Here is a 19,468-nt window from a genome sequence, read left to right as displayed (position 1 = left end):
TTCATATAATAACATCTTCAGAATCCCTCAGGGGCTCAGGTATCAACCAATTCCTCAGTATTCTGTAGACGTTATAACCCAAAAACATGCATTATCCCTGCATTCTTAAACAAATAAAATAAAGTTTAATTTCTTCTCCACTTAAAATACAGTCCAAAGTCCCTAAAAATGCCTCTAAGTTTTTGATAATTTCAAAAGAAAAGAACTGTTAAGCCCAAAAGTGTAAACTTGAAGAGCCAAGTAATAACTGATAAACCCATATTGATAGAGAAGCACCAAAAATGCTGCAATGTAAATTTTGGTCAATGACATATTTTCCAAAATGTTTCTCATCAAATGCAAGAAATAGATTAAAGGTAATTAAAAACTATTTACATAAACATAAACTAGGGAACACACTCCACCTTATCAGTATATTTCAAACTACAAGTAATGATTCAAAAGTACTTAAATTAAGCGTCAACGAATTGACCAATAAATTATCACAAAAACATCCAATATGGCTGCCAAAATTACTGTTCGTATCCAAGGCCCTGTTTATAAAAGGATTCCAAGAGAACAGGGTATCTAAAAGTCTTAAAAAAAATAGTATAACTAAAGAAATAACATCGTTTACATTACAATAAAGTTTCAGTCCTGAACAATGTCTCTTAAGTATTTTTAATAAATCACTCTCATTATCCAGCCCTAGTCACATATGAAATTGATAAGCAAAAATGTAAACATATGGATATTCTTCCAAATCTCTAAAACTACGAAATGGCATGTCCTCAAACGTAACACAAATGTTAAATTACAGGGTTTTGATGTTTTAATGGATACATATATTGAATTTTGAATTCTTGTCATATTCCAATTATTCTTCACGATCGAGTTTAAAGGCCATATAAATGACGTACGCTTTTGCGCCTTTCTTTTCCACATTTCCGGTACTCAATGAACAGTTGCCCAATCTTGGATCCATTTTCTTATAAGCAAAGTAGTGGATCAGCTGTTGTTCGACAGCCAGTGAGTAATCTTGTTGATTGAACAGCGGATCCGGTGTAGCCTTTTCAGCCTCTTTAGCCTCTTCATCCCCTTTATCATCTTTATCCCCTTTATCATTTTCATATCCTTTATCATCTTTATCCCCTTTATCATCTTTATCCCCTTTATCATTTTCATCCCCTTTATCATCTTTATCCCCTTTAACATCTTTATCCCCTTTATCATTTTCATCCCCTTTATCATCTTTATCTCCTTTATCACCTTTATCCCCTTTATCATTTTCATCCCCCCCCCTTTATCATTTTCATCCCCTTTATCATCTTTATCCCCTTTATCATCTTTATCCCCTTTATCATCTTCATCCCCTTTATCATCTATATCCCCTATATCATCTTTATGCCCTTTATCATCTTCATCCCCTTTATCATCTATATCCCCTATATCATCTTTATCCCCTTTATCATCTTCATCCCCTTTATCATCTTTATCCCCTTTATCATCTTCATCCCCTTTATCATCTTTATCCCCTTTATCATCTTTATCGCCTTTATCATTTCCATCCTCTTCGTCATCTTCAATCTCTTCATTTTCTTTTCTGGGAAGTGATTCTTTTGTGAAAGCACAGAGGACTACAAGCCCGTCGAATCCTTCAGGTTTGTATTTAGAATTCCATCGTCCATTTACACCACCATCTAGTTTCCATGTTTTGAAGTTTGTTGGGTCAAAAGCCTGTCTTTTCTTCTTTCTAGCAAATGTTTTACCGATCACAAACTCATCTACTGGCCCTCTTTCGCGTTCTAAATCGTTCAGGATCTGTTTAATGATGTTAGTCAGTTCAGCTACTGTGTCATAGAAACTTTTATTTTGAAAATCAGACAGTGGTTTATTTGGCGCATAACCAGATTCCCATTCCATATTACGTTTTCCATCTAGTGTGTTCCCTCGACCAAAACCGTAAACGAGCGTATCGTAACTTGAAGCCATTTTGTATTACCAGTTGAGTAGGACCTGAAAATGAAAGGAAACCTATGCATGTATAATTGAAATGATGCGTTATATTTTGATAACTTTATTTTGATGATAAAAGTTAATAATTATAGTGAGAATTATGAGGTTATAAAAACAACTTTGACCCTGACTCATAACCCCTGCCTGATCTGAACATTACACCTATAACTATAAACACACCCCTGTCCCCTGACCCCCGGATAAAATAAAACAGAAAGTGAGAAATAAAAAATAGTAACTACAACAATAAGGAAAAATGTCAAAATGCCCGTTGTGTGACGTCAGACCGCAGGATCAGGCAAAATTAACCTTTTCTTTCCCCTTCCTTTAAAATGATCGGCTGAGAGTTCAATTTTAGCCTGTTTTATCTACTTTTTGCACGACACAACATGGAAGATCTACCTTAAGTCGTGAAATATATGATTAGTTGATGAATAACTCGCACCACTAAAGTGATCCTTTATCTTTATGATAACCTTTTTTAAATCCATAAAAATGCACTTATAAAGCAAATTTAAAAAAAAAACAAATGCGTTTTCCAAGTTTTTACACAGTTTACCTGTGATTTCACTGATCGAATGTTTTAGACATCACGAACTTAAGGACGCTCGCTACAGTTTCGTATTTTTTTCTCAATAATAGATTTTGATGAAATGTTTTGTATTAAAAGATCATGTTATGATGTATTGAAAAATGAAATAAAAATACTAGGTCACCAGCTTTGTTTCAATTTAATTTGCCCTAGATATGGTGCTATTTTAAACATTTTTCAAAATTTCAGTAATCCTAAAATATTTTTCAGTAAAGTACAATAATCAGCATAAATTTGATTATCTAAGCATTTTCACAACGGAAAACAATATATCTATTTGAAACATGCTCAGAGAAATAAAAAAGAACATGATTTAGTAAAGAAAGGAATACTTGTTCAGCAGACTCAAGGGCTATTTTTGCATATTTTTGTCACTTTTAAGTTGGTACTTCTGCTATTTTATCGAGTTTCACATAATAGAATTTAATCACATTAAATTACAACGAGGTGGGGTGTGGCGGGCATTTATACAACGCAGGTTGGTACGAAATACTCTTTCAGTGTTTGAGCAAATGACTTAGAAATATATATATAAAATTATCAAACGGCAGATTTCTTAATAACCGGATTTTAAGGTGTTTCTGAAGTATTTTGATGGCATAGAACGATGAAAGTTTCCGCCCTTGTTCTTTTTAACAAAATCTATAGTTTACGAATGTATGGTACGGGATTAGAAACAGCTGTGACTCTATGCAGCGCTGGTATAAATAACAGACTACAGTATATGTCGGACTGAAGCAATCTGAACTAAAAGTACTTTAAATGTATATATTTTGTAACCATGGTGATACTTACCCTAACCTTTAGTCAGTATATTATACATTTTGTACATTAAATGCATGTGAACATACAATAATTTGCGAATTTTTGCCGTATGCGACACTAGGGTAGCAGATGCCCGTTTTTTCTAGTATTCCGGACTTCCGAGCGATGTGGCCCAGTCAGACGGCTTCTGATATCTTACGAGATGCAGACCTGAAAATAAAAAGATACCTGTTTACATCTTACTTGAAGAAGAAATAAAATACATAGTAAACTTCATACAAAGCATAGATTTTTAAATCCACAAGCCACCTGGAAGATAATTTCAGCCCGCGAAAATACATGACATTTCAGCCCAAATTAGCCATATCTCCAACTGGCCTTAAAATGTTAGGGGAAATGATAGAGCTGAATGGCCTCTTGCATTCTGTACTCAGTTTCAAGTATTACTTGCAGAGCTGGACAAAAATACCTGTCAACCGATTACTTTTTTCTCTATTTTCAACTGTGTGAGGCCTATATGACATTTGACAGTTCACGAGACGCTGATAGTGGTATATACGCATTTCAAGCAGTTATATGAAAATGATGCCATCAAGCTTACATTCGCATCTGCCAGAATTTCTGCAACATACCATTCTTAAACTTGTTAATCACAAACTCACATCAACAAATATTTCAAACATCAAAACAGCCTTCACTTCAAGGTTTTATCTCTAATGACAGATTTTGACCCTGGCCAGTTCGAATCTGTGGCTGGAAACTACCAACTGCTACCTTAAGGACCAAGACATGCATCTCCATGGACTGTCTGGCACCTGATTCTAAGAAAATGATCTATGACAAATAAAATCTTACCAATATTTAAACAATGCTTTGTTCTTCTTGCAAACTGCACATGTCCAAACAATGTCTATAATATTGTGGATTTGGCCCCATTTTACACACATATTCCTTACTGCATCTATCTTTCTGACATTAAGAAAAGACTTACCTACCATTACATGATGGCCATAAATGTACTGTATTAGCATTGAGCACAGCCCTGCATACTTGAGGAACAGAATTAAAAGCAGCACAGCTTACTTACCCAAGACTAACAGTACTTCAAGTCCGCAAGCTCAGAAAAAGCCGCCCCTGTTTACAAGTACTTTTTTCATATTACCTTACATACAGTAAGTATAAAATAGCTTTAAATAAATATTTTACAATGCACTTTTGTTGTTGTTGTTGTTGTTGTTGCCAAACTTACCTATTTTAACGAATTCGAGCAATCTCCCAGTACATCTCCGAGAAACCATATCTTCCCTTAATTAAAAACAAATATCTGCAAATGTTACCTCACTCCAGGACTTTAAATGCACCCAAGATGTATCCACTCTCTACACTTTTCTTCTGTCGTCATGTCCTGACACCGATAAAACCACAATAGAAATTTGTAAGAACTAAAATCATACCTGCCACTCGAGAAATATCTTCGAAAGAAATATCACCACAAAATCCAGTTCCGAGCCTTGTGAAACAGCCATGTATTTACAAAATGCCAAAAAGTTGCACTTATATTTCCTTTAAATAGTCCTTCCTTTAAATTTGATATAAACTACAAAAGAAATGCGTTTCCCATTGGAAATTTTAAGAAAACCCTACACTACAAACAGAATTAAGATTTACTTACCTGGTAAAATCAGAGTTACCTCCCCTTAACTTATACCATATCAAACAACATCCGTCTATGTTATGAATCCATTCAGCTCCGATTTTTAAATAACACATGCTGGAGAGCTTGAACAACACAAAAGAAAGCATGAAATAGTACTTACAAAAATTGACAAACGTCTTAAGGTAGCAGATGCCGGTTTTTTCTAGTATTTCGGACTTCCGAGCGATGTGGCCCAGTCAGACGGCTTCTGATATCTTACGAGATGCAGACCTGAAAATAAAAAGAAACCTGTTTACATCTTACTTGAAGAAGAAATAAAATACATAGTAAACTTCATACAAAGCATAGATTTTTAAATCCATAAGCCACCTGAAAGATAATTTCAGTCCGCGAAAATGCATGACATTTCAGCCCAAATTAGCCATATCTCCAACTGGCCTTAAAATGTTAGGGGAAATGATAGAGCCAAATGGCCACTGCATTCTGTACTCAGTTTCAAGTATTACTTGCAGAGCTGGACAAAAATACCTGTCAACCGATTACTTTTTTCATTATTTTCAACTGTGTGAGGCCTATATGACATTTGACAGCTCACGAGACGCTCAATGCTGATAGTGGTATATACGCATTTCAAGCAGTTATATGAAAATGATGCCATCAAGCTTACATTCGCATCTGCCAGAATTTCTGCAACATACCATTCTTAAACTTGTTAATCACAAACTCACATCAACAAATATTTCAAACATCAAAACAGCCTTCACTTCAAGGTTTTATCTCTAATGACAGATTTTGACCTGGCCAATTCGAATCTGTGGCTGGAAACTACCAACTGCTACCTAGATAATCACTTCCGGGCATGCGAAGAAGACCGCACCAAGTCTGCAGTGAGCTACATCGATTAGAAACACAACCAAATTGGCACGGTGTTGGGGTAAATATCGACCGGGCCGGAAAAACTGTAGCTAGTGCCTTTAAGTAATATAGTTTATAGTTTATAGTTTATTTATTTTGCATTAAGGCCTCCGGTCCATACACATAACATATATACATATCAATAGCTTACATCATATACATCATCATGACACAGTATGTACATAGCAATAGCATATTTTAACACTAGTCATGTAACATGTACAGTAACAATTACAATATAATTACGCATCAATTTCATGTTAATCTACATAAAAATATCAAAAGTTAATTTAGCAAACTTTTTCAATGTACATTTCAAAAGGTAACTAGATTATAATTTCTTTTCTTAATTCAAAAGCATGATAGATAAATGCAGCCAAATTCTTCATTGTATTTTCATTCCTACATGACATCAACAGAAAAAAATTATTAAGGCTTGGGATATCGTAATATTTTGGCGGAATATATCTTTTGCGAATACCATCGTACAGTGGACACTTCATCGTAAAGTGATATTCATCTTCTACAACTCCATTACAATGTATACAAAAACGTAATTCTTTGGCTAAACCAATATGTCTGCCTTTTTCAATCATTAATTTGTGAGACGATGCTCGTAAGGATACAATACTTTTTCGGAATTTTAAGACATCTATACAATCTAAATAAGGTTCGAATTTAAAAACAGGTTTGAAACCCCTGTATAGAGTCAGCTTTCTATTTTCAAAACACTCTGTTTGCCATATTTGTAGGTACTGGTCCATTAATCTATTTCCATATTGCATCATAAATAACTTTGGATTGTCCACAATTTGGCTTTCCCTAATATAACCAAATCCATTTCTATAGAGATTTAATCTAACAGACGTAACCCAATTTTTGTAATCTAGATTATCAAAACATTTAAGCATAATATAACATTTTTTTACATATCTATCACTTGGCATCTTCAAAATTCTAATCCAAAACTTTATACAACGTTTGTAAGTGTTAATATACATTGGATATCTGGCGCAATCACCAACAATTACAGCATTGCATGAATTTAAAGGCGCACACATAAACCTTTTGCACGCATATATATGTACCCGTTCAATGCATTCCATTTTTTCCATACCCCAGATTTCAGCCCTATACAGCAAAACTGGACTTATTTTAGTATCAAATATTTTAAAAAACGTTTTTTAAGTCATAGGTACATACTATTCAACAGGGATATTAATACCTTTTTAGCCTTAAATGCCACATACTCAGCCATTTTATATAATTATCTAATTCATTGATAAAGATTGAAATTAATATAGGACTGAGCTTACACCCCTGTCGTAAACCAATTGGACAATCAAATGTACTTGTAAAATATGTGCCGTTCCTAACACAAGCTTTAATAGTTGTATAAATACTCATAATAGATTTTAAAAGATTCCCCTTTATACCACTTTGGCGCAGTGCAAAGAATAACTTTGACCTATTTACGGAATCGAACGCTTTTTTAAAATCTACAAATGCTACATAAAGTTTTCTACCTTTCTTAGACAAATATTTGTTTACCAACGAGTACAACACAAAACCATTATCTACTGTTGAGTATCCCGCGCGGAAACCTGCCTGGGACTCCGTAATTTTATGAAAAGCATTTACATAGAAAGTTACTCGTTTTGTTAAAATACTAATATACAATTTACTGAATACTTCTATCAGGGCAATACCTCTATAATTATCCGGGTCATTTATATTTCCCTTTTTATGTAAAGGCACAATAACAAATTTTGACTCACCGGATGGATATAATCTGTTAAAAAACTTTCTAATAAAAGGTAATAACGCATCCACCCCATAGATAAAATGTTCCGCTATGAGATTCCCTGATGAAACTTTTCTTGGATTAATATCTTTTACTGCTGCTAAGATCTCTTCATCAGTAATGTCATTGTTAAATAAAATTTGTTCTACCTCATCTAAATTAAAATCTTGATCTTGAATAGGCAGTTCATCATCCTCATTTTCAGTACCGAATACCCGATTAAAATGCTGAAACCATTCCTCTGACGAAATATTTGGAACAGGCTTATCAACCTTAATATTAAATTTAAGATTTCTCCAAAATAATTTTGAGTCTCTTACCGATGATTCTAATTTCTTAAGACAACTTTTTCTATAATCTTCCTTTTTCAATCTACATGCAAGCTTATATTGTTTTTTACTGTCAGAATACGTAGTCAAATCAGCAACAGTCCTGGATAGACGAAACTTTCTCAATAATTTATTGCTTTTACGCTTAAGATTATAACATTCGTTGTCAAACCACTTTTTTTTTTGGAAGAAATTGTATGCTTACGTGTAGGTATTTTAAAACGATCACTACACATATATAAAGATTTTTCAAAACCAATTACAATTTCATTAACATCTGATTCATTATCATCTATTTGCAGATCAGTTGTATCAACTAATCCACTGCTTATATAGTCAAACAACACAGTTTTAAATGTATCACGGTTTTCGTTGTTAATGGCAAATTTATTATTTATTGCCTGGTTAACCTCGTTACTATCAACATTGTCCTGTACGTTATCTACCGATATAGACATACAAATAGGCAAGTGGTCGCTATCCGATTTCGAATCGATTGTCATATGAATAACTTTATCAATCAGTTCACGCGTACCTATAAAATAGTCAACAGTACTACACCCAGTATTACAAATGTAGGTATAATCTCCACTACCAGGGTTAAACCTACCATTCAATATGTATAGTGAATAAGCTTTACAAAGGGAAATTAATTCTCTGCCATATCTATTTATTTTACAATCACAGCATTTTCTAGGTAAAACCATATTGTCATCTAGAATATCAAGGTATTCGTTCATTTCAGGGATATTTTGTTCAACGGGAACAGTGTCTTTAAGATCCCCTATGCGTGCATTTAAATCGCCAGAAATTAATATTTCACAATTATTAAATATGTCATGATTTTCAACTAATAGGTTTTCAAGACCCTGTATACCCATCATTGATTTATCAACATAGTATGGAGAATGTTCTGGTGGCAAATAAATACATACAAATATCACATCACGTGATAATGAAAGGAAAGACCTTTCAAAACGAAAAACAATACCAAAGTCACAATCATAAAGTATTCGAGACCCATGTTTAGCTATCATTGTTTTCGTGTATACCAACACACCACCCATATTCCTTCCACCCTTCTTTGAAGGTTTAGCAGAACAAAAAAAGCAGCTGTAGTCTGATAATAAATTTTGAACGATTTCAAAATCAGAAATCCAAGTTTCGATTAAACATATTATGTCAAATGTTTTTAAATATTCAATAAAATTTGAGTCATGTAATTTTTCACTTAAACCATTAATATTCCAACATACTATGTTTATGTTACTATATACATGTGTTGGACTTCGGCCGATGTCCTATTCAACATCTGGTGGTGGAACATAGGTTGTTACATTTTCGCTTGAAACGTTTTCCATAACATTTTCTGTGCTAACGTCGAGCTCAACAGTATTACTGTTTCTCTCAACCCTTCTACCCGCTTTACGGTATACCCTGGTTTTAATTTCAGTGTGTTCTTGTCTTTCAGGCAAAATATTTAATTTTCCATTTAAGAAATAACCTTTTTTCCCTTGCCTTTTTAACTCATTTAGTTTTCCCCTTTCGTAATTAGTCAAGTCATTTGAGATTCTTATTTCATTTGCTCGCAATTTATTTCTCACTGAAAAAAGTTTAAATTTAATGTCAAAAGTTGCAAATTTAATCAATACCATTCTTGGTTGGTCACCGTCAAAGCTGCCAAGACTTCTTGCGTATAGGATCGAGGAAAACATATTATCGTCATCTGGATAGGCAACTTTCAAAAGTTCATTTTCAATTTTGGTTTTCGAGGATTCCGGTGTTTCATCGTCAGATTCGTTAAGTCCAAAAACTCTCAGATTATTCTTACGATTTTCCTTGTCAAGATAGTGCATCTGTCTCTGTATGTCATCAATCTGCTCAAGTTTCATCTCAAAATTTATTGCTAGTTCTCTTACGTCACCATCAACAATTTCACTTTTATATGTCAATGTATCCATCTGAGAGTCAATTTCTTGTAATTTACATTTCATATTTCGCTGTTCTAATTCAACACCAGAAACTTTGGATTTTATATATGCTACTTCGTTTTTAACTTCTGCCATATCCGCACGAACAGCAAGTATTTCATGTTTTACTTGTTCGATATGTGGTGATATTATCATGTTAGACGACGAAATAGCATCCAAACTTTGTTGAGTTTCGGCCGTTGGTCCTGGGTTCAATTCCACATCAGATGATAAAAGTAATAATCTCTGGCTATAAATGTTATACAGAATTTCTGACAAAGGACATGTATTTGAACAATTGGTCACTGTATTTAGCAGTAATCGGGTTTCATTCTGACAACTGCATAATTGGTGCATAAAATCTCATGCGGTGATGTTCACGGGGGAGGAAGTGTCACACGAAGGATGGAGTTCTTCTGATAACCTGTCATGTTTTCTTCTGATAACTGTTACGGAGCTCCTGGAAAACATTACAGAGTTCGTCTGATTTCTGAATGACGTGCCAAGGAATCGAAGGAAAAAATGGTAATTATTTATCTTTAAATAGAGAGAATGGGGTGTAAAACTTAAGTTTGATGATCAAGGTTGCCTTATGTCTTGTGCTATGCATCAGAAAAAGCTGTTTAGTCTAATAATCAGCGCCACTACTTTGAAAAGAAGACATTTTGAGTAAAATATCGAAATCGTTTGCTCATTCATACATATTATTCTTCTTATTCACGTTCTTCATCCGCAGCACATGCAATAGAATAATTTTAGTGCAAAGTTGCAAACATATACCACTTTCTAACAATTTTATGCCCGATTTTTCAAATGTTACGGAATTCCGGTGATAACTCTGAAGATGTCACAGAGTTCTTATGATAACATTTATTACTGCGAGGGTGTTTCTTGAGCTATGTTAAGATACTTTTTAGCTAATTTTATTATTTAAAAAGGGTGTTAACGATGTTCTAACGTAATATATTTATCCAAGGCACAGTATTGTGGTTATATAATGTACGGTATGAGTCTTTTGTAAAGTTTAAAACTATATGCAGTATAATGACATATATAGTAAAATACGAATAGATAATAAATGCAGTAAATTGTATTTTTTCGTTCTATCAAAGGATGTGCTAATGTTCGTGAACAACGATTTATTGGTTTCCGTTTTGATTGATCACTAAATTGAAATCAAATCTGTTATGTTTAATTTAGGGTACATCTATTTGCTGCATTTGCAGGGGCTGTCTTTTTCTGAAGTGGTTGATCGGATTAATGATAAAAAATAATGCTATATAGTATGATTTACCATGATGATTATAACTTTACCATCATATTTTTTTTAATCCTTCATATAGTTGACAATGAAAAAGTACAGTCACAATGCGACACTACACAACACAGAGAGCGAGCTACCGCTTCATGTGTAATCAATGGCAGATAATAGTTGGTTATCTTCCCCTGCCAACCGATAGGTGGCGCCACTGTTCCCGGTCCATCAGAATCCCTTATCGGTTAGCATCATTCTGAGACAAATCAAAACAAACGTTCTTTACTTTTAAAAATGGAATCTAAGTTCGGATCACTTACAATTCCACAACTGAAGGCAGAATTGAAAAAAGGGGTGCTAGACTTTCTGGACGTAAGAATGAATTGGTTGAAAGGTACGTACATTTCCCGTTATTTTAGAGAGAAAACAGATATTTTGAAAACGAAAGTAGAATGCCGCCGCGGCGAAAAAGAACGCTGTCAACATTTATTTCGCGTATTATTTGCTATTTAGCGTATGTTTGAAGAGTTAAGTGTAGCTTTATTTTATATTAGTCTAAATAAATAACCAGAAAATATATTTTCCTTTGTTTCTTGATATTTCTTTATTTCCAGACATTTTTATTTTACGTTGTTGTTCATACATCTGTGAGTGGGTGGGGTTTGGCTTCAACGTTTTCATAACGAATTTATTTGTTCTGCCGTGTAATACATCTTATTTGAAATAGTTCCCTATTCTATTTACAGATTAGTGTCTTACGAGAGAAATCAAAACTTTGAGACTTTAGAGCCTGAATACAACATGACATTACCAGATCCCACAAAATATGCGGATGTCAACACGGATTCAAAATTTCCGAAAACAGAACTAGACAGTGTGCATAAGTATCTGGCACAGCATGAGAAAACCCTGGATAATCGTATTCAAAGACTGTACTATGAGCAGTGTTTGAGATATGTCCGTATGTCACGAGGACAGGATGTTGTATATATTAAATCAAGTTGTCATGCAGAGATGAAGAAAGGTGTCTGTTATACTGTAGATGTTGAATTTAACTCTGTGGGGGGGGCGGGGGGTCAGTTATTGAGGCACAGTGTGAATGTGCTGCTGGTATGGGGCCATATGCTCACTGCAAACATGTGTGCACAGTACTTTATGGTGCAGTAATGTTCTCCCAGAAAAAGACAGTAAAAACGGAAGAAACATGCACCCAAAAATTGCAAATTCGATGTTTGGTAAAATATGCAAGTCTACTGACCGGACTGATAAAGATAAACTAGCCAGATCTTTAGTTGATACAAGAGAAATTAAAGCGGCCGCCTTGGAACATGGACGCAAACATGAAGCAATCGCTATAACAAGATTTATGGAAGACACCGGCAACACTGTGCATTCCTGTGGGTCATATGATGCTATAGCATATTTACCACAGATTCGGGGCAGATAACCGACATGTTCGTAATGTGACTGGCGTTAATACTGCAGTATTGTCATTACATCTTACAGAATGCATATAATTTTCGATGCGCTGAATACTGCGTACCAAATAGGGGGTTGTCATCCTCATACGTGCATATACTATTTGTCATATAGAATATCATAATGAGTGAATAATGTGAATTTTAAAGTGCTATCTAAATGCTATAAGAGGAACAGAATGGCATTTTAGAGTTAAGCTGGAAATATTATAAAGTAAGAGGATTCTGCACTTTCTTACAATAGAATCCACAATGTAATTTCCAAGCCAATTAAATGAAAATAAGAGTATATTTCTGTAACTGTTTAATACTGTACATCATTTAAGTGCAATCTGTATTTAAAAAAATAACCATAGTTAGCCAGATCATCATTATTAGCGTACACAGTCCCTTTAAAAGTAACATCTAGTCAGAATAACAAATATAACACTAAAAACTTATCATTGGAACTCAAAAACACACATACCGTACATTATATAACCACAATACTGTGCCTTGGATAAATATATTACGTTAGAACATCGTTAACACCCTTTTTAAATAATAAAATTAGCTAAAAAGTATCTTAACATAGCTCAAGAAACACCCTGGCAGTAATAAAAGTTATCATAAGAACTCTGTGACATCTTCAGAGTTATCACCGGAATTCCGTAACATTTGAAAAATCGGGCATAAAATTGTTAGAAAGTGGTTTATGTTTGCAACTTTGCACTAAAATTATTCTATTGCATGTGCTGCGGATGAAGAATGTGAATAAGAAGAATAATATGTATGAATGAGCAAACGATTTCGATATTTTACTCAAAATGTCTTCTTTTCAAAGTAGTGGCGCTGATTATTAGACTAAACAGTTTTTTCTGACGCATAGCACAAGACATCAGGCAACCTTGATCATCAAACTTAAGTTTTACACCCCATTCTCTCTATTTAAAGATAAATAATTACCATTTTTTCCTCCGATTCCTTGGCACGTCATTCAGAAATCAGACGAACTCTTTAACGTTTTCCAGGAACTCCGTAACAGTTATCAGAAGAAAACATGACAGGTTATCAGAAGAACTCCATCCTTCGTGTGACACTTCCTCCCCCGTGATGTTAAGGTACTTCCGCCATCTTGAATTTACAGTGACCTTCATTTGAAGTGTGAAAATATAGTGAACAAAAGCTTTCAAATGCAGCTGTTCCAGAATAAAAAAACAGCTCAGTTTGCAAGACCTGAACTAAAAGTAGCTGTATAAAAAGTAAAACTAAAATTTGGAAATAAACAAAGAAGATATTTTACCTGTATTTTTCCAAATTTTTGGTTAGATTTATAAATCCTTTCAAAATACTTTATTAAAAATTCATGAATGGCAAAAGTTAGTTCAAAGTTTCAATTAGTGCATAGGAGAATTGTCTTACTGAATAGAACTAAACTTATTACAAAATCTGTTCTCAAACCTGACCACCTCATGTATTAAAACGAAAATAAATCTGTACATATTGCTATTTTCAGCATACATAAAAGTAGTGCAATGTGCGGACAATGATTTTTGTACGTATGGTGTACCAAACTGCCTAAAATTGTAAGACAAGTCTCAGACTTAATGTGAACAAGATTTGGCAACGATCCAAAATTCTTTTCAAAGATTGTGCAAGTATAAGAAAGGTTTAATTTATTATAGTGGAATTTATGTACTTACGCGCTGCTTATCTCACGGAAAATTTGGTGGAAATGGAATTATAAAAACAATCAAAATATTTGCTTTATCACGATATATGCAAATATTTTTAGACAATCTTGAAACATTAGGCCACAGTATTTCCGCATACTGGTCCGGGACAAGTTCGATGTGTATAGTGATTCCTTAGTAGATGTTTCATGCGTCGTAAACTAACCAATTTTGATCTATCGACTTTTTAAACAATATGAGAATAATGCAGCATGTTTTTGAAAACACAGTGAGAATAAATCGCAGAAAAAAATGTACAGCCAAATATGTTAGGAGGAAATACAATTTGTATACAGTTGTAGATAACTACGAAACATTTTACAAAATGCAATCAGTTGAACTTCTCACGCGAAAACCTGATGATTAAAATCAGCAATATCTCAAAAGTAACTTTTCTGCATCTTGGTTCTTCGTTAAACAATGATATTTTTTCACATTTTCACAGATTTAAACTGATAAATTAATAAATGTGCATTGAAATTCCGGCATAGAAATGGACATTGACTTTACATTACTGCGGTGTTGACAGCAGAAACAGCGGTCCAGTACTAAGACTGTCTACGAAACCAAGGATAACGAGTTCTTTATCTGAAAATTACGAACATTGGGATCAGTGTTCAGTATACACCTGAAAATGATAGAATTGCTATTTGCCGAGTGCACACTTGTTTTCTATCGTCGTTAATATAAAGCAGACTAGTAAATATTCGTACACATGCATAATCTCATAAACATTTCTTTAATTCTGAAATGAACAAATAACTGGCTCAACTGAGACACCATACTTTAAAGTAAATTCAGTTTATTCACCACGAGGTTCAAAATGCACGGGAGTCTCGTGATAATACATGCCTTTAATTTCACATGGTTGAAGTGTAAACAAATAGTTAAATTTGCTTCGTTTTGTTTCTAACGGAAAAGATCGGACGGTTTTTTATATTGGAATAATTATAGAACATCTATGCATTTAAAGTTGAAAGATGATTGTTTTCTACAGGACGTAAAAATGAAACAAGTAAGCACTTTTACTTTTTCAGCAATGTTCCTCAGGTGAACTTTGACATTGTTTACGAAGAGAAATCAGTTTTGTGTCATCTTGAAATGCGTTGTTCGGCTGAAACGTATAGTTCCCGGAAAAGATCTAAAATGGTTTATTTTGGGGATTTTTGTTTTATTTATAAATTCAACACAAAGTGTAATATTTCCAGTTTTTGAAAATGATTGAAATTCAATTTTATTTTAGAAAAAGTTTCGATCTTTCGGTAATATTTTGTCAGCGGATGCTTACAAATTTTAAGTGAAACGGCTTTCTTGTCCAAGGGAGGTGTGTAAAGCGAAAAGCTATCATTACACATTGCGTTTATTCTTTAAATGTGAAGGATCGGTAACAGATTAAGGAGATCGGACAGTGAAAAACTATACTAAATGGATATCTCTAACCATGAATAAGGAGACATACATATTTCAGTAAGGAAATCTGAGGTAAAAGAACAATCATATATTTTAATCCTTGAAATAAACATGGCGGCGAAATATTTTAGAAAAACTGTGCACGTGTTTTGCGCATTAGAATGTTTAACGACATTTTCTTGAAAAAGTAACGCTCGTGTGCACTATTTTGGCATTTCTTTGATTTGAAAATAAATGTTTTATAGCAATTTAGGTTGCATACGATACCGAAATTTTGCACCAAAAATGTTCACTCATTTTCTTCCAAAGCACTGTGGAGATAGGGTTCAGCGTAGCTTTCATGCTCGCAAGTTTACCTACAGATATATCTTTTCAATTTTTATCATATATTTTTTGTGTCCTTGCATTTCGAAAGCTGTTTCGAGGGTTCTGATTTTTCACATGGATTTCTAATTTCAATTTGCGGAAATACCTTAACTCTTCAATAATTCCTGTCTTAAGATAACAACAAGACGCAAGAAGGAGTCTATATCCCAGTAATGCACTAATGATTACTATTCCACAAGCAAAAGCACGATAATGTATGTCAGAAGATTTTGTGAAAGGGTTATATTGTTGTTTCGAACATGATCCACTGTAGTGCCTACCACCGCTAAAACCTCCAATCCGTTTTCTGTACACGTCAATATCAACCCCCATAATTTCTATATCAATTCTGTATCAATATGTTGTACGGCTGATAGTAATTTTGTCCCTTTTTGACTTCCGTAATTTATAATTTCAGATATAACACTGAGCCGTGAGCTCATATGTAGCATATACTGTATAAAATAGACAACACAATAGACGGATTAAAATGAAAGCGTCATGCGTGAAACCATCGATACATATCAAAACTCTATTGTCCTCTATTGTTCTTTAAATATCTTCAAATATCTTTTTACAAAGAATTGACAGCATAAAGTCATATATACCATAGCAAAGTCCAGATTCCATACATTAAATCCATATAAAATTTATCACAAAATTCCATATATTTCCATCTCAAAAACACAAAATTTAGAGCCATTCAATACCGTGACTTCGCTCAATATTTAAAATACCTTTAAATCTCTTAACCGATAAAGCAGGGAGTTTTTAGTAGTCGCAACTAGACCGCGATGGTTGACCTTAGGCTGATTATTCATATTGGTTATTTCATTATAGAAATCAAGGGTGATTAGGGTAGCCGTGTATATTTATATGGAATTAGTTTGTATACAATGCAGTATCAAAGTACATATACTTACATTTCATAAGTTGAAACTTTCCAGTATTCTAATTTATATTTACACAAATTTATATTTTCTTTTTCTCGTGCAGCTCGTGTTTTACGTACACTCCTTTTCAATAATAGATTTTGCCTCATTATGTGTTTTAATGCAAAGGTCAACCATCGAGGCCAAGTTGCGTCCACTATATAGTAGTCGCAACTTGACCGCGATGGTTGACCTTAGGCTGATTATTCATATCGATTATTTCACTATAGAAATCAAGGGTGCTTAGGGTAGCCGTACGCGTGTATATTTATACGGAATTAGTTTGTATATATTTAAGTATCAAATTATATATATACTTTGATCAGTTAATACTTTCCAATACACTAATTTATATTTACGCAAATTTATATTTCCTTTTTCTGGTGCAGCTCGTGTTTTACATAGTACACTCCTTTTCAATAATAGGTTGTGCCTCATTATGTATTATAATGCAAAGGTCAACCATCGGGGTCAAGTTGCGTCCACTATACCTGTCTCAAAAATCAGTACATGTAATCCAATACCGGACGGGTTCGTCGATATTAAATGTTATTGTTGTAGTAGGGGACACAATCGATAAACAGCTTCTGATATTTTTACAGGCGGGATGTACTTGAATAGTGTTTAAATATTGCAGTTAAAAGCAGAACAAGTCGAAAATGTATATAATAATTTAATCATTGTCAAATAAAAATATCATTGAAGAATGAAAATGTTATCTAAAATATTAAAAAAGACATAGTGTACTTTTTAAATCCAGTTTAAAGATAAATAAGATATACTAGTAGGTGCTCGCGTTGAAAACCAGTATTAAAGATAAATTAATCACAGCATAATGAAATATTACACCATGCTTTATCTGGCTCAGACATTTTGTGTTTTAAGAATGTAAAATAAATGGCAATTAAGGTGTATAACTAGCAAATACACACAAATATTTAAAAGTAGCATTGTTCAAATTTCACCCGAACAGCTGAAGATTTATAATTAAACGTAAGACTGATGATCTCTAACGGCATTAGAAATGCCTATCATTGAGATCAATTATTTAGGACATAATATGTAGAAAAACCGTGCCTTTGCGAACAATGCAGACCAAGATGAGCCTGCACATCCGTGCAGGCTAATCATGGTCTGCACTGTTCGCTAAGGTTTAATGCACCGTAATAGGTGCGGAACGTAGCCCGATTGAATTATTCTCGGGACGTATAACCGATTTGAGTCTATTAATTTGACAATAATGATTAACTGCACAATACTATTGTTTAGTCTTCATTTTTGTCAGAAAGATTATTTACAAACTTGCAGATTTTATATACCTTGCAAACAATAACGCATCAAATTATAAAATACATATATATATTAAAGTAAATAAATGCCACGTTTAAACGCTTAGAATTTCTTATGTAACATAAAACAGCGTTTATGATACGTCTAATATAGTACCGGTGGGTGGGGTATTGCATACACTGCTTACGGCCAACCCGCGTTATAAATTTAATCCCGCTAGATCCGCGGGTCTCGAACCTTGGACCCCGACGACAGCGTTATAACGGGATCCCAGTGTATATGTTTCTATATGTTCTGCTAATGTGACAGCTATACATGAATTTCAAAGTAAGAATCTTAAACTCAGTCCTTGCTTTCACTAACAACCAATGTATTTCATACAATGCTTGTTTAGAACTGTCAAATTTCCTCCAGTTTAGGACACATTTTGCGCACATGTTTTGAAAACGTTGCATCTCACACACCTCACAGTTATCTGCACCATACAGTATGACATTGCAATAATACAGAATTGAAATAACTAGAGACAAACCTAAAATTTCAGTGGGTGCTTTTGTTAAGTATTTTCGGATGTTGCTTAATTAGTAGGTAATTCAACATGGCTTTACGGGATTTGCGATTTACATTATCTTTAAAGTTCAAAGTTTCGTCAGAAATGCAACAATATATCCAATTGTGTTTCCACGTTAGATATAATCACCAGCAAAGTTAAATGAATTTGTTAAACACTTGTTCAATTGAGGTCTGCTAACAATAATTATGGATGGATTAATCCATCTTTTTCTATAGTTAATGCAGACACTGTTCGGTAGATGTATTGATTTTCTTATAAAGTCAATGCATGGATTAATCCATGTTTTTGGTTTTACATTTTAGATAAACCTACAGTGTGCATTTCACAGTCAGTAATGGCATTGTAATAACAATCTAAGATGAAAGGATGGATTAATCCATCTTTTTCTATAATTAATGCTGGCACTGTTCGGTAGAAGTATTGA

The 19,468-nt window shown here is 33.8% G+C and overlaps 1 protein-coding gene across 1 annotated transcript; it reads right to left on the bottom strand.

The window, feature by feature from the left end:
- Positions 1 to 1,401: 1,401 nt before the first annotated feature.
- On the bottom strand, positions 1,402 to 10,453 carry LOC123565929 (uncharacterized). The gene is made up of 3 exons (XM_045359686.2): positions 5,170 to 10,453; positions 3,383 to 3,562; positions 1,402 to 1,995 (listed from the first exon to the last, which is right to left on the bottom strand). The coding sequence occupies exon 1, from the start codon at positions 10,382 to 10,384 to the stop codon at positions 9,359 to 9,361; it is 1,026 nt and encodes a 341-aa protein (XP_045215621.2). The 5' UTR covers positions 10,385 to 10,453; the 3' UTR covers positions 1,402 to 1,995; positions 3,383 to 3,562; positions 5,170 to 9,358.
- Positions 10,454 to 19,468: the final 9,015 nt, after the last annotated feature.

This window comes from Mercenaria mercenaria, chromosome 19 (assembly GCF_021730395.1).
Source record: "Mercenaria mercenaria strain notata chromosome 19, MADL_Memer_1, whole genome shotgun sequence".
In the NCBI taxonomy this organism is placed as follows: Eukaryota; Metazoa; Mollusca; class Bivalvia; order Venerida; family Veneridae; genus Mercenaria; species Mercenaria mercenaria.
Note: the sequence above shows the minus strand (reverse complement) of the source record. Positions and strands in the feature narration are given on the sequence as shown.